The sequence below is a fragment of the Chionomys nivalis genome, chromosome 4, assembly GCF_950005125.1.
Source record: "Chionomys nivalis chromosome 4, mChiNiv1.1, whole genome shotgun sequence".
In the NCBI taxonomy this organism is placed as follows: domain Eukaryota; kingdom Metazoa; phylum Chordata; class Mammalia; order Rodentia; family Cricetidae; genus Chionomys; species Chionomys nivalis.
In genome coordinates, this window is record NC_080089.1 from 118,822,220 (window position 1) to 118,849,776 (window position 27,557).

At 43.7% G+C, this 27,557-nt stretch overlaps 2 protein-coding genes across 2 annotated transcripts; both read left to right on the forward strand.

The window, feature by feature from the left end:
• The first annotated feature begins 1,092 nt into the window (after nucleotides 1-1,092).
• On the forward strand, nucleotides 1,093-16,362 carry Znf660 (zinc finger protein 660). Its single transcript, XM_057768431.1, has 6 exons — nucleotides 1,093-1,120; nucleotides 1,441-1,889; nucleotides 1,974-2,189; nucleotides 10,192-10,391; nucleotides 10,597-10,658; nucleotides 16,103-16,362. The coding sequence occupies exons 1-6, from the start codon at nucleotides 1,093-1,095 to the stop codon at nucleotides 16,360-16,362; spliced, it is 1,215 nt and encodes a 404-aa protein (XP_057624414.1).
• On the forward strand, nucleotides 16,094-27,174 carry Znf35 (zinc finger protein 35). Its single transcript, XM_057768920.1, has 4 exons — nucleotides 16,094-16,239; nucleotides 18,319-18,609; nucleotides 19,465-19,621; nucleotides 22,679-27,174. Exons 2-4 carry the CDS (start codon nucleotides 18,424-18,426, stop codon nucleotides 23,920-23,922), a joined length of 1,587 nt encoding a protein of 528 aa, XP_057624903.1. The 5' UTR covers nucleotides 16,094-16,239; nucleotides 18,319-18,423; the 3' UTR covers nucleotides 23,923-27,174.
• Nucleotides 27,175-27,557: the final 383 nt, after the last annotated feature.

Below are 27,557 nucleotides of genomic sequence, written 5' to 3' on the forward strand. Positions count from 1 at the left end.
ACTGAGGACCTTAGGTACAGAGGTGGTGGTGTGACCAGTCACAGAGCAGCTTAGATACAGAGGTGGTAGTGTGACCAGTCACCAAGGATCTTGGATACAGAGGTGGTGGTGTGACCAGTGACCGAGCAGCTTAGATACAGAGGTGGTAGTGTGACCAGTCACCAAGGATCTTGGATACAGAGGTGATGGTGTGACCAGTGACCAAGCAGCTTAGATACAGAGGTGGTGGTGTGACCAGTGACCGAGCAGCTTAGACACAGAGATGGTAGTGTGACCAGTCACTGAGGACCTTAGGTACAGAGGTGATGGTGTGACCAGTCACCGAGCAGCTTAGATACAGAGGTGGTGGTGTGACCAGTGACCGAGTACCTTAGGTACAGAGGTGGTAGTGTGACCAGTCACTGAGGACCTTAGGTACAGAGGTGGTGGTGTGACCAGTCACAGAGCAGTTTAGATACAGAGGTGATGATGTGACCAGTCACCGAGTACCTTAGGTACAGAGGTGGTGGTGTGACCAGTGACCGAGGACCTTAGATACAGAGGTGGTGGTGTGACCAGTAACCGAGCAGCTTAGATACAGAGGTGATGGTGTGACCAGTCACCAAGGACCCTAGGTACAGAGATGGTGGTGTGACCAGTCATCGAGCAGCTTAGATACAGAGATGTGGACTGGAGCCTGGGGCCCAGATCTCAAGAAAAAGAGGAAACCTTAGTCGTACCCTGAAACCATCTTAGTTGCTGTCTGTGGTTCTGCGTGTTTGCTGTGTGCCAGCTGCTGTGTCTCTGTTACACAGGAAGCAGCTCAGCAAGAACAGCTGACTGAGCCAGGGGACCTTCCATATCCCTGTTCTCAGTGCTAGATTACACTTGATCCCGCCTTTCAGTTACTCTGCTCCCATTTTAGAAAGTTGAGCAAGAAGAGAGCAGGGTGGATTTTATGAGGTTCTTTGCATGTTCTGAGACTGGACCTGCTGTGTTCCACTTCACCTCTATCTGTCTCTATCTTTTTATTGTCTTTTTCCTAACTTCACTTTTCTCATTGTTTTGAACAGCTCTCTGCCTTTGAACACTTGCCCTCCTATGTGAGACACCATGAGCTACTACATCTTGTCTTCCTTGAGTAATTCTTACTCTATTACAGAGAAACTGAGACATGTACACTTTCTCTTCCTCCTGTGTCAGATGGTGAAATAGACTGGGGAGGGATTGATTCTAAAGCGTCATTCCTTGAAAAATCAGAATCACGTTTTACCCTGGAGAATTCCACATAAGTGTTGCCAAGGAAGTAAAGAATTTAAAAGGGAAAGATAAGATCAGAACAGCCACTGGAAAGCCCCCAGCAGAAGATGAAGCGAAAGATGAGAAAGTTCAAACACAAGGTGTTTGAAGGGAGTGACCAGGAGTGTGAAAACGATGGTAGTTAGCTCTGTGACTCTCCAGCACACGAGCGAGGTTGTGGTGGAAAGAGACAGTACTTGTGCCCTGAGTGTGGAAAAGCCTTTAGTCACAGGGCCAACCTCACGGTGCATGAGCGAACCCACACAGGAGAGAAGCCGTATAAGTGTAAGGAATGTGGCAAAGCTTTTAGTCATAGATCCAACCTTGTGGTCCATCGGAGAATCCACACCGGAGTGAAGCCGTACACGTGTAATGAGTGTGGGAAATCTTTCTGGGGTAAGTCCCATCTCATCCGGCACCAGGGAATCCACAGAGCAGAGAAAACAAATGTGTGTAAAGAGTGTGGGAAAGCCTTCAGTCGGAGCTCGGGACTTATTTCCCATCACAGAGTTCACACTGGCGAGAAGCCCTACACTTGTGTTGAGTGTGGGAAAACATTTGGCAGGAGTTCAAACCTTACTCAGCATCAGAGGACGCACAGAGGAAAAAAGGTTTACAAATGTAGAGCGTGGGGGGAAATATGTGGTTCCAATACAAAGATTATGGACCATCAGAGAATTCACAGCGGAGAGAAGCCCTACGAGTGTGCCGAGTGTGGGAAAGCCTTCACCCTAAGGAAGGCTCTTAGCGAGCACCAGAGACTCCACAGTAGAGAGAAGCCTTATAAATGCAACGAGTGTGGCAAAGCTTTCACTTCTAACGGAAACCTTGCTGATCATCAGAGAGTTCACACTGGAGAGAAGCCTTACGAATGTAACGAGTGTGGGAAGACCTTCAGGCAGACATCCCAAGTGATTCTGCATTTGAGAACCCACACTAAAGAGAAACCCTACAAATGCAGCATGTGTGGGAAAGCCTACCGTTATAGCTCATAGCTTATTCAACATCGAAGAAAACATAACGAGGAGGAAGAAACCTTATTGTTTGTGGGCCAGGTGTGATGGCTCATGCTGTTCACCCCAGCGTTTAGGAGGCAGAGACAGGGAGATCTCTGTGAGTTCGAGACCAGCCAGGGCCATACGGTGAGACCCTGACTTAGAAAAAAAGAAAAATTGGCTATTAGGCTGATTGCTACTTTTCTGAAAATTAGATTTTTATTTTTTTAAAGATTTATTTATTTATTGTGTATACAACATTCTGCCTCCATGTATGCCCAAACGCCAGAAGAGGACACCAGATCTCATTATAGATGGTTGTGAGTCACTATGTGGTTTCTGGGAATTGAACTCATGACCTCTGGTAGAGCAGTTAGCGCTCTTAACCACTGAGCCATCTCTCCAGCCCTGAAAATTAAATTTTTAATTAGTAACATTCGACTAAATTCTGCTTCTAAGAATCCACACAGGGAAAATAGTAAGTGGCTAAAGTTTAACAAAAGGTATATTCACGCCAGCATTATATATAACTGAAAGGGGAAACCACAGCGTAGATGTTTGCATGTGCAGGCAGAAACAATGATAGAATATTCAGATTATGCTTCGGAAGACAGTCTGTTTTTAAAAGATTTTTAATGTGTGTGCCTTGGGGAAAATTTTGAATAAAATGGAAAATGAAAGAATTAGATATCCAGATTTAAAATATTTATGCCTAAGGAAATGAGGAAAGAGAAAGAAGACCAAACCTAAATATCAGCAACGATCATCTCTGGGTGATAAGGTGTAGGTGATTTCTATTTTCTTCTGTGTACTTTTTTATGCTTTCTAGATTTTCTACAATGAGAGTGTTACTTTTATATTTAAGAAAAAGTATATTTTAAATATGGTGATTATGTCATCATTTTTATTCAGTGGTGGTAGAAAAAGGACCTGTTGTGTAGTCTTAAAAAGCTCGGATTCACCCTCATACTGGCACCCCACTTTCTACCAGTAAACCAGTGTTGCCTTTTGTTCTTTGTAGTTTTAAGATGAGTTGACTCGCAGAGGAGATTAGTGCACCTTCTCTTCCTCGGCAGTAGAATCTGAATCATCCATGATAGACAGCGACCCAAGCTCCACCCTTCCAAGAAATGTCTAGACAATAAGGGAAAAAATGTCTCTTAATGAGCTGGAGAAATTGCAGGCTCAAAAACTAGAACGCATGGCTGGAGAGATGGCTCAGCGGTTAAGAGCATTGCCTGTTCTTCCAGAGGTCCTGAGTTCAATTACCAGCAACCACATGGTGGCTCACAACCATCTGTAATGAGGTCTGGTGCCCTCTTCTGGCCTGCAGGCATACACACAGACAGAACATTGTATATATAGTAAATAAATAAATATTAAAAAAAAAAAAACTAGAACGCAGAGAATTTCACCTTCGTCGTGTTATTTGAGGCTGTGGTTGAAATGCAGTTAGGCTAAGAGACCTGCGTCCTGATCCTCTTACTGAGAACCAGCTAACTCCTTTGGACAAAGGACTTCACTGCTCAGACTTCTGGTTTACCTCAGGGTTGCTGTGAGGATTGAGATCTTGCAAGCGATGCCAAGACTGGCACATGGCAGAGACAAACAGGCCCACTGAAGGTTATCGGAGCCATGTTTCTAAACACTTCAGTAAGAAAATAACAAGAGATGTTTAGCCTTAGCATATTTTCAGGTGTGATGAACAGGATTCCAAGTAATGAAGAGGTAGTCTAGAGTCAAGCAGCTCATACTTGGCTTTTGTAACTCAACAGTTCATCAGACTTGCAATAATTCCCTAATATTGCTTTTATTTTTTTTTATTGTCTTACTGTTGCAAGTCACTGGTCACAGCTGCATGCTTCTTCACACAGTTTCTTCTACAGAACATTCTATAGTTTATCATTATCGAAAAAAAATGTTTCCCCAAAGTGGGGACAGAATGCTAAATAATTCATGTGACAAATGCGTCTGGATTCCCAGCTTCTGGGAGTGGACCTGGGACCTCACATGCTGGCCAAACACTGTTGTGCTCGTTTATGAGATCTTTGTGGCAAGCTTTTAGGAGGGTATTGGCCTATCTTTAGACACAATCAAAACTTTTAATCCCTTAGTCCAAAATCCATCTAACTGTATTTAGACTCTCTCCATTACAAATTCCTCTTGTATGCAATAAATGCCTTAAGTTAATGTAGGAAGAAGGCTGCTAGTTAGTTCCCGGCCACTTAGCCCCGAAATAATCACACAGAAACTGTATCAATTAAAGAAATTAAATTCTGATCGGTTGACCTAGAGCCTGTCCAAACTACATAGTCCCCATAGGCTGAAAGTGTGTCACCGTGGAAACTCCCCAACAGTTTCTCCCTGTATTACATAGTGATTCGATGGGACTCGGGAGCTATCTCTTTGTGGTTTTCCCTAATATATCAGTTTTTCCTAAATAAATTCTTGGTTTGCTTGAACTCGATCTTTTGTGGATTATTCTCGGATTCTCGGACCCTGCCAATGTGACTTGTCCAAGGCCTGTTCGCGGATAAGCATTCGCAACAGGAAGAGAAGATCCCCTCTGATCAGGTCCTGTCCCCACCAGCCCTCTTTCTCCCGGAGTCTGACCTGAGTCCTAAGTGATTTTCTTCAGCGAGGATAAAAGCTGATCTAGACGAAAGCGCACTTGCCTTGGATTTCAAAGCCTTGCTAGTTAGTTAGTTAGAAAAAGTACTCAAGTTTATTAATCCTTAGTCTCTGGTATTAGGACAATATCGTCTGTCTTAGAGGGCTCTTGTAAGGAGCAAAGTAAGCATGTGAAAAAGGCAGACATGGAACGAGTGATTTTATATTCTAGTTTTTGTTTGTTTTGATGCCCTAGATGTTCTGGTTTGAAAGATAGCTTTATCTAAATATGCAGTTCCCAGCCTGGGAACAACATTGTTTCTGAGCCCGCGAGTTATGGAGATGCAGCTTCCTAGAAAGTCAGGATTGGTGTGGTATGTGTGGGGGGGGGAAGAGGGGAGGGGAAGGGAAGCCCCTCTCCCCTTATGAGCAACCGGAAGTCGCAGTAACTGGCTGAGCCATTATTCCAGGCCTTGTCATCTACTTCCTGCGTTGTCTGCTGGCTGCCAGACTCAGGCTGGACACCGCCCCTCCTCCCCACACACACCCGGGTAGGAGAGAGCAGAAAGTGGACACCGAGGACCAGGAGTGGGGGAGAGACCTCCGGCTGCGGTCACGCTACTTTGGGCTTGTGCTCTGAGAACCCCTGTCATCTCAGCACTAGGGATGCTGAGGCAGGAGGATCAAGAGTTCCAGATCGGACTTGGCCACTTGTGTCAGGGTGGCGAGGAGAAAGCAAGAGTGAGCGCCGTAGCCGGGTTCTTCGCATCAGTCCCATCTCTACCTTTTCGGTGTTCTTGAGGCTGGCAATGCTTTAAATGTTTGACATGTCCCTAGGACAGTGGTTCCCAGTCTTCTGGAGATGGATTTGTTTCTGTGTTTAGGGATGGGTCAGTTGTCCTCCAAATGTATAACTTAATGGAACTGAAAAAAAGAAAAACATTGTCTCTACAGAGAAATCATTTTATCACCGAAGTAGCAAGACTGTAAACTCAGAAAAATGCCAATTCTTTGCCAATCTGGCGATGACTGTAGTTAATTCTCTTTTTTTAGCCTAACAGATGGAAGCTTTTATCTCGGCCTGGTGATTGGAAACAGGTGTCACATGTCTCGTCTTAAACAGCAGTATTTTGGACTCTTGGGCTTAGGATCCTTGGATTCATAGTTTGCTCCCATGCAGTAGCCAGGATGCTCATGTGTGAATTACTAAGCCTCTGGACCTTTTACTTTTGATTGCTGCCTCATAAACCGTTTTTTGAAAAGCAAGAAAAGTGTGGGGTTTGTTCTGATCTGTGACGTATGGAACTCCAGGGAGCAGGTGAGATGGCTCACTGTGTAAAGGCACCTGCCTAACCAACCTGAGTTCCATTCCAGAACCACACAGAGGCGGGAGGAGAGGACTCAATAGTCATCTTCTGACCTGCACACGCGTGCCATGGCATGTGCCTGCACACTCTCATGCACATGCACACATCTGGCACACACAATAACAGAAAAAAATTAAGTATGGAACTTATCAGTTGTAGAGAATTATTTTAAACACCTTCTTAAAAATCCCATACCATCAAGCCAGGCATGGTGGCTCACTGGGGAGGAGGCAAAGGCAGGTGCATCTCTGAGTTTCAGGCCAACATGGTCTACAGAGGGAGGGAGTTCCAGGCCAGCTAGGACTACCCAGAGAAACATTGTCTTAAAAAACAAAACAAGCAAACAAACTAAAATTCCTTTCCATCACTTGTAAATGAGTTACCCAGAATGCCAGGTCTTTCTAGGTTGTCTTGTATGCACTACCTCTTTACTTAGAATATGATCATTTGATTAGACTGTTGGAAAAATGGAGCTGACCTCCTTGATACTGATCCATCCCACTCCAGTATCCTTCCCTTATGTGTTCTTCAGCAATTCTAGACTTCCATCATGTTCAGAGTCTGAAATTTCTCTCTAGTCAAAGCCCCAAGCACAGAAGCCATGAAGGAAAGGTTTATTACATGTCACCAACCGTGGAAACCACAAAGTCGCACATGTATAACAAACTGGGGTGCATATCTTTAATCCAAGCACCCAGGAAGCAGGTCTCTGTGAGTTGGAAGCTAGCCTGGTCTGCCTAGCCAGTTCCAGGCCCTGACTCAAACAAACCAACAAGGGAGTAATTGCAGCTCCCATTGTCAGCAAATATTGACTTTCTTTTGATATGAGGATCAGATATGAGTTAGCATATCTGGCTGTTACCCTCTTCCTTTGAAAATACAATGTCTTCTTGAAATAGCGTTCCTGAGTGGACTTTGTATGTCTTGCCTTTAAGCACACTCCAAAGTCATCTCTCATGAATCCCTGTGCTTGTGTGTTTACGTGTTGTTAGGTGTGACCACACGTATTGGAATCTTTTAGATTTCTGTCTCCCCTGATTGGTTATTGTTAAGACAAGCCCAAGACAAATATCGGCAAGCTTGTATCCAACTGTATGAATTGATGAGGATGCTCATAAATCAGTGTTATAACTGGTAAACCTGAAAACTTGTAAGATTTGTACCCTTTGCCCAGCAGTTTTTCTTCTAGAAATGTATCCTGGAGAAATGTGTAAGAGATAATCGAACTTTTGTTTTGTTTTGTTTTGTTTTTTTGGCTTTTTTTCGAGGCAAGGTTCTTCTGTGTAGTTTTGGCGCCTGTCCTGAAACTCACTCTGTAGACCAGGCTGACCTTGAACTCACAGAGATCCACCCACCTCTGCCTCCTGAGTACTGGGATTAAAGGCATGCACCACCACCTGGTGTTAACCAACTTTTTTTTTTTAATATTTATTTATTTATTTAGTATACAATATTCTTTCTGTGTGTATGTCTGCAGGCCAGAAGAGGGCACCAGACCTTATTACAGATGGTTGTGAGCCACCATGTGGTTGCTGGGAATTGAACTCAGGACCTTTGGAAGAGCAGGCAATGCTCTTAACCACCGAGCCATCTCTTCAGCCCGTTAACCAAAATTTTAACAATAACAATTAGTTTCTGGTTTGTGTGTGTTTAAAAATCTTACAAATTTTTTGTTTTGTACCCAAATAACGCTGTTTCTGTTGAGTACTTCACTTCTGGGGAGAGTCACAGCCTAAGATCTGCTTAGCAAAACTTTGTTCAAAGTTATCCAGATATTTCAGTTAACATAATGAACACATCTCAGAGAATATTGTGTAGGTCCTACAAACCCACACAATTTAATCTAGCCTTCCTTTGTTAACCGAGCATTGGGATCACCCCTTGCATGTTTCAGGATTAAGCTGAACTTGGGGAGGAGCGCAGTGACCCAAGAATAGGCGGCTTTGGATCTGAGCTCCGAGCACTATACAGAAACTTGGATGGGAGTTTAGGGGTACAGTTCAGAGGCTGCACATTTATCTGGCGTGTGCACTCAGTGCCACAAGACAAATCACGATGGAAACCTTCAAGTATAGTTAGACATCACAGTTTCACAGCCCTGTATGAATTGCTGTGGTCTCTGTCACAAGCTCAGAAACCAAGTCATAGGTGAGGTAGGCTGCTCTGGCTACAGCAGTATCCAGCAGGCTTCTTGGTCAGAGTGTTGGCTACGGTTTATTGTAAGCAGGTGGAAGAACTTTTGAGAATAAAGCCTAAGGCCATCCCATGTGTATGGTTCCATCGTCTGCAGGGCAAGGAACTTTTGCCAAAGGAAGTAGTCTACAGAGCCTTGCATTCCAGAAGATTCTATTTGTTACTGGAACTGGCTGGGCTCTAGAAATCTTAGCTTTGGGGACTGGAGAGACAGCTCAGAGGTTAAGAGCATTTACTGCTCTTCCAGAGGTCCTGAGTTCAATTCCCAGCAACCACATGGTGGCTCACAACTGTCTATAATGAGATCTGATGCTCTCTTCTGGCCTGCAAGCAAACATGCAGACAGAACACTGTATACATAATAAAATAAATCTTTTTTATTTATTTTTATTTATTTATTTATTTTGGTTTTTCGAGACAGGGTTTCTCTGTGGTTTTGGAGCCTGTCCTGGAACTAGCTCTTGTAGACCAGGCTGGTCTCGAACTCACAGAGATCTGCCTGCCTCTGCCTCCCAAGTGCTGGGATTAGAGGCATGTGCCACCACCGCCCGGCTAAAATAAAAATCTTAAAAAAAATGAGTTTTGGCTTTTCTCGAGTCTCTTGGAAAGAGAAACCTCATTTGAAGAATTGTCTTGATCAGAGGGGCTTATGGCCACATCTGTGAGAGATTGTCTTAATTGATAATTATGGGGGAGGGCCCAAGGCGTGTATGGGTGGTATGAAAAACTAGCTCAGTGTGGGCCTGAGAGCCAGCAAGCAGCATTCTTCTGTGTTCTCAGAGCTCTGGCCCTGACTCTGCACAATTGGTTGTTGCCTAGAAGTATAAGCCAAGTAAACCCTTTTGTAAGAGACTGGTATTGGCTCAGGATCCCCAAGACCAAGTTCTCAGCACAAAGGAGATTTATTTGCCCCATGGGGACAAAGGACAGAGAACAGGAGACAAAGACAGGAGAGACTGAGGACTAGGGAGAAGGGGAAGGGAGCAAGGGTCAGGGGTCGGTAGTGTTTGTCCCAGTGGTGACACAGGACTGCCTCTGGTTAGAGAGGAGTCATATGGATAGAGAGGAAAATGACGGTTTATAAACAAAAGGGTTTAATTTTAACTTATAATTTAGTTATAAACTAGAGGTGTTTCATTTTAATTGGGCATGTTGATTAGGTGAGCCAAAGGAGGCTTTTGATTGTTGGACTTCAATACTTGGATAGTTGGACCTTAGTAGTCAGCCTCAGGAGGAAGTGGCCAAATAAGGAAATAGACCTTGGTGGCTAGCTTTAGGAAAGTAATCTAATGGTTTTCAGTAAGGCAGATGGAAGGGCAAGGCCTGCCAGAGGCACACTTTTCATGCTTGAGCTTGCCAGAGCCCCTTTACTTTTCCTCCCAAAAGTTGCTTTTGGTTGTGGTGTTTATCACAGCAACAGAAAACAAACAAGGACGCTAACTTTAATGTTTTCTTGAGGTCTTACAGGTAGTGTTCTCCGTGCTCTAAGGAAGATTCAAGCCCAGACCAAGAGGAGTGGAAAGGGGCCTTTCTTAACGAACAATAATAAGAGAAAGTTGGTCCCACAATGTTCTAAGACAAGAGAATCTTTTGACAGGGAAGGACGATGCCTGGAAACGGGGAAGCAGCTTCCCGGGAGGCAGCTCTTCTGTTTTGGAAACCTCGCATCTGCATTTTAGACAGCTACACTACCTTGAGACATCTGGACCCCAGGCGGCACTGAGCTGTCTCAGGGAACTCTGCCACAGGTGGCTGTGGCTGAAGCACACACCAAGAATCAGATGTTGGTGCTGCTGGTGCCGGAGCAGTTCCTGGGCATCCTGCCTTGCGAGCTCCAAGCCTGGGTGCAGCTCCATTGCCCTGGGAATGGCGAGGAGGCTGTGGCTCTGGTAGAGGAGCTGCAGAAAGATCCAGATGGACCACATCCCAAAAGAAGTGAGGTGGCCAGGTAGTGGGGGAAGGAATGAATTAAGACCGGACTGGTCGGTGATCCTGTGATTTTCCTTAATCTTAGCACACTGGCAGCCTGATGGAAATTAAAGCAGGTTTGTGTTCAGAACAAAGTGTATACTCTGGTTTAGGGGTTGATGGTTAAGGTCTTTGATGCCAGTTGAGAATCCTCACACAAGCACAGATTCCTCTCTGTCCTCCAGGGTGAAGATGGCAATGCTGAGTGTGGTTCCATACCTCGGAGGTGATGGTTACAAGCATTCCCGTAAGCCAGCGGTTCTCAATCTGTGGATCTTGGCCCCAACAGGGGTTGCATATCAGATATTTACATTACGATTCCTAACAGTAGCAAAATTACAGTTATGAAGTAGCAATGGAATAATTTTATGGTTGGAGTCACCACAGGATGAGGAACTGTACTAAAGGTCACAGCATTAGGAAGGCTGAGAACCACTGCCCTAAGTAAAGCATGTCTGTTGTTTCTGTGAGTCTGGTTGGAGCAGTGATGTGGGACTGGGGTGCAAAAGGGAGTGGCACAGAGAGAATGATGCTTTCCAAACCAAGTGTGGCGTCTCAAGATTATCGGGCAGTGGTGGCGCAGGCCTTTAATCCCAGCACCCGGAAGGCAGAGGCAGGCGGATGGATCTCTGTGAGTTTGAGGCCAGCCTGGTCTTCAGAGCCGGTTTCAGAACAGCCATAGCTGTTACACAGAGAAACCCTGTCTGGAAAAAAAAATCACTTAGAATGCTGAGGAAGGAAGCTCACTGCAAGGTTTGAACTATTGTGGAATACTTAAGGGGCTCCTGAGCTCCTGTCCAAAAAGGAAGGATGGAAGGAAAGGGAGAAGGTGAGGGAGGGAGGTACGGAGTGAGAGAGGGAGGGAGTGAGACACACGTACACACACACACACACACAGAGAGAGAGAGAGAGAGAGAGAGAGAGAGAGAGAGAGAGAGAAGAAAAGAGAATGCCGTTTTTCAGATCTAGTGGGAGCTCCTCTGTGCTCCCTCACTGGAGATTTGTAAGACACGTGTATAGTTGAGATATGTGCTTTTGGTAAAACTTTGAATCCTTAACCTTTAGGTTGGAACCTTGGCATTGTTTTTTATATTTCTTATTAGATTCATTTTTTCTTAAATGTGTGTATATGTGTGTCTGTGCGAATATATACCACATGTGTTCAGGTGCCAATGGAGGCCAGAAGGGGCCATTGAATCCTTTGAAGCTGTAGATGCAGGTATCTGTGAGCCATATGATGTGGGTGTTGAGAACCAAACTTATGTCCTCTGGAAGAGCACTGAGTCATCCCTATGGGTTTTTTTTTTTTAAAGATCAGCCTATTTATTATGCAAAAATTCATTATGACATTCTCCTGCATATGTATTTTGTACTTCAACTTTACTCCGATTATTTTCCTTCAATCTGTCGCTCATGAAAAATACTTGTATGCAGGCAGCCTGAACCATAACTCAGTCTGGGCAATGGTATCAGGTATCAAGGATGGACTTGTTATTTTATTAAAAGTAAACAATTAGCCGAGTGGTGGTGGTGCACGCCTTTAATCCCAGCACTTGGGAGGCAGAGTCAGGCATGTGGTACACAGACATGCATGCAGGCAAAACACCCATTCACATAAAATAAATAAAAACGGTTTTAAAGTATATTCTTCCAGAAGCCAAAAAAAAAAAAAAAAAAATAGCTCACTGATAGATCACTGGCCTAGCATGTGCAAGACCCTGGATTCCATCCCTGCACTGCAAAAATGAGTAAATTAACACATGTTGCGTGTGTCCTTGTAGCATGTTTTTAAGTCGTGTAATGATTTTGTTCTCAAACGAGGTGTCATAGCACACACCTGTAATATTTGCCTTTGGGGAGCTAAAGCCGGAAAACTGGGCATTCAGCACCATGCTGGGCTACATAACAAGATGAAAGAGGGAAACCGAGAGACAGACAGACTGTCATGGTGGTGCTACCCTGCTGTTCCAGTGCTTATGAGACAGACGGACGGGGAACTCATGACTTTGAGGCTATCCTGACCTACACAGTAAGTTCAAGGCCATTTAAGCTACATAGTGAGACCTTGTCTCAAAAGAAGTATGGACTGAGGATGTTCCTCAGTTGTAGAATACTTGCCTAGCTAACGCAAAACCCTGGGTTCCATCTCTAGCACCAGAATAACCAACAAAAAATTGTCTTTTCAAAAATATAATAATTTGGTTTTTTTAAAATATTTATTTATTTATTATGTATACAGCATTCCTTCCATGTATGTCTGCAGGCCAGAAGAGGGCACCAGACCCCATTACAGATGGTTGTGAGCCACCATATGGTTGCTAGGAATTGAACTCAGGACCTTTGGAAGAACAGTCAGTGCTCCTAACCTCTGAGCCATCTTTCCAGCCCCCCAAATATAACAATTTGATAGCTTTGTATTTAGTTCATTTTACCAGAATGGGATACCATTGCCGAGAATGAGGAGGTGATGTCAAAACTGAGCATTTTCTGAAGAGCAGACCATATAAAAGGAACATCAAAAAGATTCCAAGAACATATTTCTTTGATTTTGAAGAAGAGTGTGAATGGCAAGTTTTGACAAGTCAGTCAGAAAACGAACAGGGGTAGAGCATATATACTAAAGAAGGGGACCCTTTCCGGATGTGAACAATGGAAGAAGAAAAGGACTCTACCAGAAAAACGAGGCCAGACACGGAGGGAATTTGAAGAAAGCTAGACCTTGGATTCAACTATTTGTGAACGTTTCATAGGTACTGAAGGAAAGAAGTTTTATAACGGGATATATGTTCTAAACATTTTAGTAAAATCCCCCATCATATGAACCATCAGAGAATCCATACCGGTAGAAATCTCATACATGCAAGGAGGGAGTGTGGACTAGGCTCTGTTGGGCCTCAAGCCTTCTAATGGTCACAGAACCATCCTGGGGAGAGACTTTCCAAAAGCCAGGACTGTGGGAGAGCATTCTCTCAGAGTGCTTATCTTCTAAATCACCAGGGAATCCACACGGGGTTCTCCTTACAAATGTGAGGAGTGTGGAAAGGGCTCCTTTAGTCCCTCAGGCCTTTTAATACATCTGCGACACCATTCAGGGGAGATACCGTATAAATGTAATAATGTGGCAAGGTGTTTTCCAAGAATGCTTAACTTATTGACTTTCAAATGCAACGACTATGGCCAAGCCTTTCCTCAGAGTGCTTATCCCTTGGACCATCAGAGACTCCACGATGGAGAAAAGCCTTGTGGCTGTAGTGAATGTGGGGAGTGCTCATTCTGAAGAAGAGCCTTATTTTGCTCTCCACACCTGAGAGAGTCTCCATGAAGGCAAAGACTGTGGTAAAGTCTTTGGTTCCAACAGAAACCTTCTTGACTGTGAGAGACTCCATAATGGAAGAAGCCATATGAATGTGGAGAGCCTGGGCAAACCCTTACGATGAGCAAAAGTTTCACGGGCCATCAGAAACTCCATACCCACAAGAGAGAGCCTACAAGAGTGAAGACTATGGGAAGGATTTCAGTTATAATTCAGGAATGTTTGTTCACCAGAGAATCCACAAAGAAAAGCCCTTTGAATGTAGTTAAGTCTGGGAACCTCATCGAACATAAGAGAACCCACAGCGGTGAAAAGCCCTATGCGGGTAATGAGTGTGGAAACTGCTTCGTTCTGAAGAAAAGCCTCATTGGGCATCAGAGGATTCACACGGGGAGAATCCTACAAGGGCAATGGCTGTGGGAAAATCTTCAGTTACCGCTCAAACCTGATAGCCCATTAGAAGATCCACACTGGGGAGAAGCCCTGTGAGTGTAATGAGTGTGGTAAAGGCTCTGCCTACAACAGAAATTAACAGAACTAACAATGGGTAAAGAAAACTTACGAATGTTATATATGCAGAAAAGTCTTTACCTCTAGTAGAAAGTTTATGGTACATCAAAGAAATCACAGTGGAGACAAACTTCACAAATGTGGGGAGCGTGGGAAAAATTTTAGTCAGAATAAAAACCTCGTGGTGCATCGGAGAATGCACACTGGGGAGAAATACTGGAAATCCTTGAGCTCTAAGAGGAATTTAATTGGTCACCAGAGAATCCGCACAGGGGAGAAACCCTATGGCTGTAATGATTATAGCAAAGCTTTTAGGCAAAGGAAAAATACTCACAAAGGAATTCTTGCCACTTCAAGACATCACCTATAACAAAAAGAAATCACACTATGGAAGAATTTCTTTTTGCTGTAAATATGAGTCACTGAGAGATCAGAAAATCTAGGTAGTGCTGGGCATATACCTTGGTATAAAGGTGTTTACCAGGACCCCAGAACAGTAAAAAAGAAAAATGCAGTCATTTGTAAAATAAAATGCAATCACACTGAAGTAACTGTTGCAGTTTGAAGGAAAATGGCCCCAAAAGGAGTGATACTGTTAGGTGTGACTTGTTGGAGGAAGTGTGTTGCTGCAGAGCAGGCTCTGAGGTCTCTCTTGCTCAAGTTTCCCTCCGTGTAACAGTTGACTTCCTGCTGCCTTCTGATGAGATGTAGCCAGCACCATGTCTCCCTTAACAGAGCTATGCTTCCCACCATGGTGATAATGGACTGAACCTCTGAAACGGTAAGCCACCACCTCAATTAAATGTTTTGTTAGTATTGCCTGGGGGCCCAGCCTTCAGCAGAAAAGGGCTCAGAGGGGTGCACACTGTGACTATCTGAGGGGGTTAAGGGAGAAAACACTCACACTCTCTCTTGATGGTTTCCTTCAGACCTTCTCTTTATTCTTCTTCATATTATATATTCTTTATTTTCCTAGTGATTTCTTTCTCTGATTCTTGATGTTTTCCTTCTAACCCTATCTTTATTCTTGATGTTTTTTTTTCCTTCTAATTCTCTCATTCTTGATGTTTCCCTTCTAACTCATTTTGATTCTATCTTTATTCTTGCCCTTACAGCTTATACACCCAGCAAAATCTTTCAGGCAATATAAAAATTACAATGTGGTTACATTCTGTTTTTCAAGTGAATGATTACAATGACTATAAGTAAAAAACCAGCATGTTCTCTGTATCCCTTACAAGATTAAACATTTTACATATTACAGGTGAAAAACGAATTATTCCAGGAACCCACGGACATTCATGTCCAAGCAATTTGCTATAGATTAACAGAGAGTAAGTAAGTAAGGTATTCTTTTATTGGCAGGCTGCCTTTTACAGTTACAAAGAAAGGACCAATTACTTCATTACTTTAAATCTTTAGGGTACATGCCCACTCACAAATAGTTGTTTTTGTTTTGTTTAAGCAGGAGATTGAAAGCAAAAATGGGTACAAGGAATTAATCATCACCTTTGGTCATTATCAAATCCTAGAAAGAAAAGTGCAGACTGCTTTGGTCTTGTCCTGATGAAAGATAGTGGTATTCACTGCATCATTTCTTCAATTTTTCTGTACTGTTTGATATTTTGAAAATACATTTTTTTTTCTGCAATCTATCAGGATTTTCTAGTTTGGCAGCTCTGGGTAGGTGCGCGCCTTGCAAGAAATGCCCCTACCCTGCCCGCTAATACCCGGCTCTCCCTAATCTCAGGACTCTTAGGAAATGCACAGAGGAGGACGACTTCCTAGATTCCTAGAGAAGTCGGCCTGTGACTGTGGAGCCGGAAGCCCTTCCCGAGGCACTTCCTGTCCGGTCATTGTTCTCCCAGTTAATGCCGAGAGGCTCTGTAGTCTCAGTCCCGAAATTGGCGCTGGCGGGCCGGGCCTCCGTGGTGAGCGGGTGTCGCCGGGCGGGAGAGGAGCAGGATCGCCCTGCACCGACCCATCCTACTTGCGGAGCCACGAGGTAGTGGGACGGGCCGGGGCCGGGCGGCTAGGGGCCGCGGGCTCTGGAAGACCGAGGCCTGTGCTGTGGCTCCGGGCCTGCGGGGGCGAAGACCACGGAGTCTGTTCGGAAGACTCAGAGTAGACAGCTTAGGGGAACGAGTCTCAAAGGCTTTCCTGCCAGGGGACTCAGCCCCACCACGGGGAGAATAACCCTCCAGAATTGTGGTTTGGTTCAGTGGGGAAAAGCCTGGCATTCCTTGAAAATTCAGTGTGTACGATAAAGTAACGTTGGAAAAATGAGTATGATTACTCCAAAAGCTGCAAAGGTGGATTTGGTAAAAATTGGCACATTTTTATTAACAGAACCAAAGAGGAATAGAAACAAACAAAAAAACAATGTCCTTATGTCCAGCTAAAATAATAGTCAGATTATTTGACTTAGTTAAAATTAAAAAAAAAAAAAAAACACCTGTCGGCTTATCCAAGATAAAAAAGTCTTGTTAATCAGTAGTTGTGTGCCTGACTTTATGTGGTGTTTTAGGAAGCAATTTGAAACAGTATGGTGAAGTAAGTATAGAATCCTCCACCAGAGTGAGGGAGTATGCTATGTTTACTTTAGATATTGGAAGACCGCTATGGCTGTTGTGAAAGAGTTGAGTCAAGGAATGGCTGTGGCTGAGGGTGTACCTCAGCGATAGAGTGTCTGTCTAATAGCATCAGGCCTTTGGATGTCTTCCCAGCACTGCAGAAGCCACAGCAAAACCCACCAGCACTGTAGTGGCATTTCGTTTGTATTTTAGTAAATAAAACTTGCCTGAAGGTCAGAAAAGCAAAACAGCCAGTCACTAACTCTTCTTACCTTGACCTCAAGTCCAAAATGGTGATCCTGCCTCCAGGAATCCCAGAATGAGACTGTGTCTGAGAGCTGTCTCCTCCTGTCTTATATTCCTCTCTAGGGCTGGGATTATAGGTATGCACCACTACCACCTGGTTTCTATGTCAAACTAGTGTGGCTACTGGGATTAAAGGTGTGTGTCATTGCTGCCTTGTCTGTAAGGCTGGCCAGTGTGGCTGTTTTACTTTTCTGACCCCCAGGCAAATTTTATTTATTAAAATACAAATGAAACACTATTGCACAGTACAGAGTGGAGAACTATGTCCAAGTGTGGTCCAAAAGTACACACACAGGGGACTAGCAACATCCAATCTAGTCACTAATTATGCTGTTTGTTTATATAAGTATATGTGTAGAATACATTTGATTTTATGTGTTTATATAACCTCTTCAGAAAGACTGAAAATTATAGGTTATTGTGCAACAGTTAAAAAATAAGGATAGGCTGGGCGGTGGTGGCACTCGGGAGGCAGAGGCAGGCGGACCTCTGAGCTCGAGACCAGCCTGGTCTACAAGAGCTAGTTCCAGGACAGGCTCCAAAGCTACAGAGAAACCCTGGCTCAAAAAACAAAAAAAAAAGATAAACAATGTTAACATGAATACTTTTAAGACCCCCCCAAAAAAAACCCTCAAAAATGCTTGTAATTATAACCTTTGAGATAATCATTCTTTTCTCTTTAGAAAATCTTTGTAATATTCCCTCTTTAAAGCTTTAGTCTAGGGGTTGGGGAGATAGTTCAGTGGTAGAGTATTTGAGGCCTTGTGTTTGGTCCTCAGTTCTGAAAGGAAAAAAAAAATTAGTCTAATTCTGAAAATAAGTGTCCCCATAGTAAAAAAAAATTAAGCTACTAAGTAAAATAATTATTATCACTGGATTGGAGGTTTTCCCTAATATTTTTCTATATTCTTAAAGTTTTTACAGTTAAAATATTAATACTTCCTCCTTTTTTCCTTTTCTTTCTTTTTTTAATTTGAGATACCATCTCACTATGCAGCCTGGGATGGCCTATGTAGACAAGGCCTCTGCTTCCCCAAGTGCTGGGATTAAAGGTGTGCACACCAGTGCACCCCTGAAATTTGAAGGAGAACAGACCGCCGCTGTTCTGCCGTGCCACTAGCCAGAGCAGGAAGCACCAACCAATGGGCACAGTGTTATCCAAACAAAGCTATATTTGGTGTTAGCTGTGTTTTCTGGTTTTGCAGGGAACAATACTCCTGTGGGCACTGGGAAGAGACTCAGAAGCTCTGGCGACTTGGAGATTAAATGGTGCATGACCAGTGCTGGGCATCCCCCGCTGAACAGAGAGGATGACTGCCGAATTGAAGAGGACCATGGCCCGAGCCTCCTGGGGCCCAGTGAAGGTGGAAAAGGACAGGGACGATGGTGAAAGTGTGAGCGCATCCAGTCGACAAGTGTACACTGAGAACGTCAAGGTCTGGGCCCCAGGGGAAGGTCCTTTTTTAAGCATTGATGTATCTGAAGAGGAGGGAAAGGTAAGTGATGGTCTGGAGGGGAAGAAGAGAGTGCGGATCTCAGATAGTTTCAGAGGCGCTCCACTGCCAAACCCAGGCTTTGTCTCTCCTGGTGAGAGTTCTTACCTTTTATTCCTGTGGAGCACAGTGAGACGTTCCCTTCGATTGATCTGTAAGTCTGTCGTTCACAACCATTGCTGCATAGAACCTGGGGGGCTTTACAACATCTTGTTACCCACGGTATATTCTGTTCTAACCAGAACAGACTCTGGGGAATAATACCTAGGTTTTTGGGTTTGTTTTTAGTTGTTGTTGTTTTTTGTTTTTCGGGGCTGGGTTTCTCTGTGTAACAGCCCTGGCTATCCTGGAACTAGCTCTTGTAGACCAGGCTGGCCTCGAACGCACAGAGATCTGCCTGCCTCTGCCTCCCAAGTAGTGGAATGAAATGCATGCACCACCACCGCCCAGCTCACCCTGATTTCTTAAAGCCATGCTCCCTACTTGTCTAAGCTAGGGCTCACTAACAGATAAGAATGTATACTGTAGAATTCTGTGAGTTAAAAATCGAAGTGGTAGAGGGGGTGGGGGGGAGTGAGGGGGGTGGGTCACCCACCTTTAATCCCAGCACTCGGGAGGCAGAGGCGGGTGGATCTCTCTGAGTTCCAGGACAGTCAGGGCTACACAGAGAAATCCTGTCTTGAAAAACTTAAAATAATCGAAGTGGTAGCCTAACTTCTCCACGCAGGTGTGTCCTGGGGAGGTAGGGGACTCCTGCCCAGTGTTGGTGACTCCAGGAATGTGCTCTCATCTGCAAAGCTGTATCACAATGCTTCAGTCTTTATTTCCCTCAAACAATCTATGCCCACTTGTTTCTAGGGTCAGAAAATGTTCTGGGACATGGCACTGGTCCTAAAAGCAACACAGGAGGCTGCTGCTGCCGCTTCTGCTGCTGCACCCCTTGGGGGCTACTCATTACCAGGGACTCTGGCCAAGAGTGAGATCCTGGAGCCTCATGGGATCCCAACCCCGCTAGGTAAAGTTCAGCTCCCTGATCTCAGTCACATTAAAATACGTGGGTGGGTGTCTGGTTTTCCTTCTTAAATACACAGTGTGGAGAGAGCAGCCCATATGGTTGCCATGGTGAGTGGTGGGTTTTGTTTTTGTTTTTGTTTTTTAATATAAACTAAAGAGCAAACAGATAAATTCTAAATTTCACTGTTTAATCATGCTCATTCCTCAGGACTTTTAACATCTCTGCGCACGTGTAAACCCGTGTCATCATGGATATTTATATGTTGCAAGTAAAGGACAGTAGGCTCTGCTTTTTTGTTTTTTGTTTTTTTTGAGGTGGTCTAATACCCCTCCTGATCCTAAACTCACTATTCAGCCATGATTGACCTTGAATTTTTAATTTCTAATCCTCCCGCTTTCATCTCCCAAGTGCTGTGGTTACACGGATGTGCCTGGTGCATGTGTGCTGGAAGTTAAACCCAAGGTTTTGTACATGCTAGGCAAGCAGTTTACAAATTGAATTATATCCTCAGTCTTAAATGTCTGGGTTTTTTTAAAATACTTAAAGAAAAAAAAATAATACCTTGGGCTGGAGAGATGGTTCAGCAGTTGATAACACTGGTTACTCTTCCAGGGGACCAGGGTTCAATTCCCAGCACCCACATGGCAGCACACAACCAACTGCAAGTCCAGTTACAGTGTATCAGACATACGTGCAGGCAAAACACCAATGCACATAAAATAAAAAGAAGTAAATTATTAAAAAATACCTTTAGGGCTAGTGATACAGCACAAAAGGTAAAGATGCCGATGACCTCATTCCATCCCTCAGACCCACATATTAGAAAAGAAAAACACTATTTTGACTCTCAAAAGTTGATCTCTGACCTCCACACGTGCACTTTGGCATGCTACTTCCCTCTCCCAATAAATGTAATTTAAAAATTCTTAAAAGATACCTTTATCTTTGTATCATGGCCTTTAATCCCAGCACTCTGGAGGCAGAGGCACTTGGATCTCAGTTTGAGGCCAGCCTGGTCTACATAGCTGGTCTGGACCAGCCAGGGCTATAGAGTATGTGAGGTGTTACTACAGATCATTAATATGATAAGTGATTTAAAGACTTAAAAAGTTAATTCAGGGCTACCAGATAGCTTACTGGTAAAGGCAGTTGTTGCCAAACTTGTTGACCTGAGTTCACTCCCAAGGGATCACATGGTAGCAGGGGAGAACCAGCTCTTGAACGTTGTCCTCTGGCCTCCACATGCACCTGTGGTGTGTGCGCTCATACACACAAACAGAAGTGGTTATAAAGGGGGGGGGTGTGATTCAAAGGTACAGAAATAAAAGAAAAAATCCAAGAAGCAGATGAGGTGTTGAGCCTTGCTGATTGTAAGAGCATCACAGACTGCAAACAGTAGGATGTTAACCTCATCTAATTAAATCATTTAGTATTTTTGCTCATTTGTTTTGGTTTTTGTTGTTTTGAGACAGGGTCTCTCTACATAGCCATGGCTGTCTGTCCTGGAACTCATTCTGTAGACCAGGCTGGCCTTGAACTCACAGAGATCTACCTGCCTCTGCCTCCCAAGTGCTGAGACTAAAGGTGTGTGCCACTACACCTTGGCCTGTGAAATCAGTCCTGATTGTCTATGGCAGAATCCGGTTTGTGCAGGAATAACCCATAAGTGAGGGTCAGGAATGTGTTTAGATGGGATCAGAAATATCTTGGTCGGTGGGATTATATGCTTCATAGCTAAAGAGTACAAAACCCAGTTAAGAGGACCAACAACATAGATTTCAGATATTTTTTTATTTGTTGGTTTGAGTGTGTGTGTGTGTGTGTGTGTGTGTATATATATATATATATATATATTGTTTTGTTTTGTTTTTGACTTTTCAGCCAGTGTCTTATGTAGTTCAGACTGACTTCTTGAATTTAGGAACTTCATGTTTCTTTCTTCCTCCTAGATGTTGGGATCACAGGTATATACTGTCATGCCCACGTGAGGTCTTTTTCTGATTAAATTTTATTTACTCTGTGTGCATGTGTGTTCACACCCACACCACAGAGGTTAGAGAAAGATTTGTGGAGTCAGTTCTGCCCTTCCACTTTCTCATGGGTACAGGGTTGGGTAGCAAGGACTTTGAAATGGTTACATTTACAGTTCAAAATGTAGGTTTACAAATGTGAGGATTTACATTTAATCCTCTGCACCAAGAAGAAAAAAGTAAAATGAAAAAAGATATTGTTATAAAAACTTTGTGGGGTCTGATTGTAGTTTGGTGACAGAATGTTTGCTTGGCATTGTAAGTCCTAAGACCTTTGGAAACATAGTGTTCTTAACTTCTGAGCCAGTTTCTCTGTTTAACCCTGACTGTCCTTCAACTTGCTGTGGTCGAGGCTGGCCTCAGACTCAACAGCAACTTTCCTTCCTCTGTACCCAAGTGCTGGGATTACAGGTGTATGTTACCGCGCCCAGATTTTATCCTTCCTTTCAAAGCTGTCTGTCTAGCATTTGCACACACAAAAAAGCCTAAATTCGTAGCCTTTTGTTTATGAATAGGAATTTTCCATAATTAACTGGTCAGTTTGCTAATCCATGCTAGCAGGTCAAGAAAAAAAGTTGAGGCAGAGCTGGTATCCTTCATAACTGGTCTTCAGGTTACCAGGAGTCTTGTCTAGAGCTTGGGCCTGTTACTCTGGGCTAAGAGTCTGTTGTTGCTGACAGATATAAGGAGGGAAAGATTCTTTTAGCTTACAATAACAGATAACAATAGAAGATGAGTTTGTTCACTTCATGATAAGCAGGAACCAGGGCCTCAAGTGTTCGTAACTTCCTGAGAAACACCATCGCTAGGGGCTGGTCATTCAGCCCGTGACCTTTGGGCGACACTCAGACTGGACTGTGACAGAATCTGGGGAGCTAAGTGCTTAGAAGGGCACAGAGGGCGTGGTGTTTATTCCCTTCTTTCAGGAGGTCAGTTTGCAAAGGTGGAGTTCTTTATTCTGACCTTGATGCCTGTTCTTTTTCTAGGCCAGAGGAATCTAACATTTTTATTTCTGTTCCTGGTACAGGTACTGAAGCCAAGAACCTACAGCTATTGGTTCCTAAAACAGAGATTTGTGGTGAAGCAGAAGAGCCCCCTGTGGTTTTAGGAACAATCCAGAAAGGTGACCTTCAAGGACCTGAGCTAGGAGAATCTTATGAAAAGGGAAATGTGTTAAAAAGACAGAAAATAAAGAGGGAAAAACAAGATATAAGAAAAGTGACAATGAAAGACTCTCCATTGTCTGAGAGCTTCCGAGAGGACGAAGACCAGAAATCTAAGTCCAGGAGGAAATACTGCCTTAGCTCTGACCCAGCCAAAAGTCAGAAAATACAGCCCGGGCTGAAGCCTTTTACATGTAGTGAGTGTGGGAAAGGCTTTAGTCAGAGTGCAAATCTTGTTGTGCACCAGCGAATCCACACTGGGGAGAAACCCTTTGAGTGCCACGAGTGTGGGAAGGCCTTCATCCAGAGTGCAAACCTTGTTGTGCACCAGAGGATCCACACTGGGCAGAAACCTTATGTTTGTGCAAAATGTGGGAAGGCTTTCACTCAGAGTTCAAATCTGACCGTACATCAGAAAATCCACTCCTTAGAAAAAACTTTTAAGTGTGGTGAATGTGAGAAAGCCTTCAGTTACAGCTCGCAGCTTGCTCGGCACCAGAAGGTCCATATAACCGAGAAATGCTACGAATGTGACAAATGTGGGAAGACATTCACTAGAAGCTCCAACCTGATTGTCCATCAGAGGATCCATACCGGGGAGAAGCCTTTCGCCTGTAACGAGTGTGGCAAAGCTTTCACCCAGAGTGCAAACCTTATTGTGCATCAGCGAAGCCATACTGGGGAGAAGCCATATGAGTGTAAAGACTGTGGGAAAGCCTTTAGTTGTTTCTCTCACCTCATTGTCCATCAGAGAATCCACACTGCAGAGAAACCGTACGACTGCAGTGAATGTGGAAAGGCCTTCAGTCAACTCTCTTGCCTTATTGTCCACCAGAGAATTCACAGTGGAGATCTCCCTTATGTGTGTAACGAGTGTGGGAAGGCCTTCACTTGTAGCTCATACCTGCTCATTCATCAGAGAATCCACAATGGGGAGAAACCTTATACATGTAACGAATGTGGGAAGGCCTTCAGACAGAGGTCGAGCCTCACTGTCCACCAGCGAACCCACACGGGGGAGAAGCCCTATGAATGCGCCAAGTGTGGCGCAGCTTTCATTTCTAACTCACACCTCATGCGACACCACAGAACCCATCTTGTTGAGTAGCGAGGAAGAGGATGTTTCTCTGCTGTTGGTCATAGCCTACTGCTCCCAATAGTAGGCACCTCTGTTCAGCTTTATTCTTCCTTTATTAAAACAGCCTATACCCTTTAAAGTTATTTTTCTGGAAGGGAAAGTAAACACAAGCATTTCAGAGACTAATTTAAAGAAAATAAAACTTAAACATCTAAGAGCCAAGGACTTCGTTTTAACCGTACCCTAAGCAGTCATGCTTCCTGAAATGGAATGTGGGTCTGTTTTTTTTCTCTGCCTGTACTCACTGGTCCCAATCCTGCTAAGCTGAGGTTAGATGAAATCAAGCATTGTGGGTGGTATGGGAACAGACGGGTGTGGCTTTTATAGAAATGGGTCCTGATGAGCATATATAGAATGAGATTGTTCAGGGAAAGGTTGTTGCTCAGTACTCCTTTTTTGTTGTTGTTTTTTTTGTTTTTCGAGACAGGGTTTCTCTATGGTTTTGGAGCCTGTCCTGGAATTAGCTCTGTAGACCAGGCTGGTCTCGAACTCACAGAGATCCGCCTGCCTCTGCCTCCCGAGGCATGCGCCACCATCGCCCGGCTCAGTACTCCTTTTTTTAAAATTATGAATCAATTGAGCAATAAGCAAATTGTCCTGGCTGAATTCTGGAGCTTTGAACTTTATGTCTGTCTAGTATTGAGTGAAGCAACGAGTCATCACCTGACATAGCATTTGGCAACTCCACTGTAAACATTTCATACGCTTTCCCATTCCTGAAGTCTTAAAAAAAAAAAAAAAGAAAGAAAAAGAAAAGAAACCAAACACAAGCCCTTAACAACTTGTTCCTTTGAAGTGACAGGAAGTAGAAAACAGCCTTTTTCCTTACTGTCTGTACCTCCCAGACCTAACATTACAAAGCTCTGGGACCTCTGACATGTCTGTCCTAAATGGCCAGGTGGTCAGGGGCTGATGGAGACAGCTAATTCCAGCTACTTTGATTTACTAAGATTGAGGACCGTCCCTAAACGGCTCTACTCCCCAAATTCCTATAATATTCATTTGGGTGAGGTGCTGCTAACATTCCCCAGTAAGGAGTCAGTACTGCTTGTTGAGAGACATGCCCAGGTTGTCTCTGTCTCCTCCCCAGGTTGAGCAAGTTTCAGTGGGTTTCATTCTCATATTCTGGATGGTATTTAGAAAAAGTAGAAAATACCAGTTTTGAGAACTACAAAACAGAGGAGGCACAGTGGGATTCCTATGATTTTAATTTAATCTTTGAGGATTTTTTTATTTTATTTTAAAGTGAAGACACAGATGAAGAAACTGGCTGGAACTAGAGCTCATGGATGGAGTACTTGCCTAGCATGTATGCAGACCTTGGTTGTGATCCACAGCACTGAAAAAGTGCTCTCCTGAAATGAGATGACAGCTGGTATTTGTACTATTCAAACATTTTTTTTTTTTTTTTGGTTTTTTGAGACAGGGTTTCTTCTCTGTAGCTTTGGTGCCTGCCTGGAACTCACAGAGATCTGTTTGCCTCTGCCTCTTGAGTACTGGGATTAAAGGTGTGCACCACCACCGCCTTGCAACTATTAAGACCCTTAATGCCTTGACTTCATAACATGTACTAATGTTCATTTGTTATGCATGATTGTGTTGTGGCTGTAGAAATCCCTATGTTGAGAAAAGATACAGAGATAATTCTAATACATACTTACCTAAACTAAAAGTAAAGTCAAGGGATTATGATAATCTAGGTTACTTTCAAATTTTCTATTGTCAGGACCTCAGAATTTTTTTATACTCTGGAAGAAATTAAAATGTACAGTCAAAATTATAAGATTGTAGTCAGATAAAGCCTGTGCGCCAAAATGGATGTAATTAGAGGTGACAGATGACAAGTGCTCAATAAAATGACATTTCATCGGCTGCACTAGATGCCCTTCAGGGCCTTTAAATCACATAGGCAGATTCTGTGACCTAATTTACTTTATCAAGTTTTACATAACATTTTTATGTTTGTAGTGTGACTTTATATTTCAGCTTGTATTTTAACTCCAAATCTGAGTTTTTTAGAAACTCCAGGGTCAGGATCTTTCTTTGATCCTGACCAAATCACATGAGGTAGTGAATTCCTATCTATCTGTTCACTGTCCAGCTAATAACAACTCTTCCCAGTTCAGTTACTGCCCTCAAGTCATAATCTGTTTTCCTTAGTGTTTAGTAGGGCAGAAGGGCCGCCCTTGTCAAAGCTGGCATGAGTATTCCTGTTGCATTGGGTCATGGCCCTCTCCCTTGGCTAGTTCTGGGGAAAGTGGTTGAAAACGCCAAGATCAGCACTCGGGAGGCAGAGGCAGGCGGATTCCTGTGAGTTCAAGGCCAGCCTGGTCTCCAAGACCTAGTTCCAGGATAGAATCCAAAGCTACAAAGAAACCCTGTCTCAAAACAACAAAAAACCTGCCAAGATCCCATTTCCACAGTTGTTGGGATAGGAAAGAACTTTCTGCCAGGCCTGGCGATTAGCTTAGCTTTAAGAGTAAAGCCAGGTGGAGGCTGCAGAGAGAGATGGCTTAGTTGGTAAAGTGCTGTCTGCAAGCCTGGGGACCTTAGATTCAATTACAAGTGGGGCTGGAGTCAGGTGGTGCTGGGGCATACCTTTAATCTCTCTGAGTTCGAGGCCAGCATGGTCTACAGGGTGAGTTCCAGGACAGCCAGGGCTACACAGAGAACCCTGTCTCGGGGGAGGAAAAAACCATGGAGCTAGAGAAACAACTCACTTTATGCTGTTGTGCAGGACCTAGGTTTAGCTCCCAGCACCTACATTTGGCTCAGTCACCTTTATCTCCAGCTTCAGAAAAGAAACTTAAGAAATGTAAAAGAAAATGTTTTGAGGTCCAAAAACAAAATCAGTTTTGGGTTGGTAATACAAGTTAGGAGAGAAAGTGAATTAGGTACAAAACTTTAGACTCCCCAAGATAGGGTAAGTTAATACCTTTCCTGTCTATGTAGACAGTACCTGATAACTGTTTTCATTGTATACAGCTTTATTGTGTTAAGAGTTAAAAACCTTTCCTTTTTCTTTGGACAAAGAGGGAAATGTTTTGGAACACTTTGAAGACATGTCACTCGGATTGGTTTAATAAAAAGCTGAATGGCCGATAGCTAGGCAGGATTTTCGGGGCAGAGAGGATGCTGGGAAGAAGGGTGGAGTCGTGAGAAGACAGAGGAAGCATGACATTGAGATGAGGTAACAAGCCGTGAGCCATGTGGCAGCACATAAATAGGAATGGGTTAATTTAAATTATAAGAGCTAGTTAGAAACAAGACTAAGCTATTGGCCATTCAGCCTCTTATTAAACTAGTCTGACGCATCTTCATCTTCAGACTGTACAATAAGATTACAACATTTAACACTTAAGATTTCCACCCTAGCATCTCAAGACTATTATAAAGTGGGTTTTATGTGCTAGTTTGCTTGTTTGTCTTATGATGGGATATTCCTGTGTAGCTTAGGGTGATCTGGTAATCCCTGTGTCAGACTAGTCTTCAACTGTGATAATCTCCCTGCTCAGCTACTGGAGTCCCTGGCGTCCAGGCATCTATCATCCCATCCAGCTAAGAATGGAAATTTACAGTCTGACCTTTCCTTCCTGTAAGAAGGT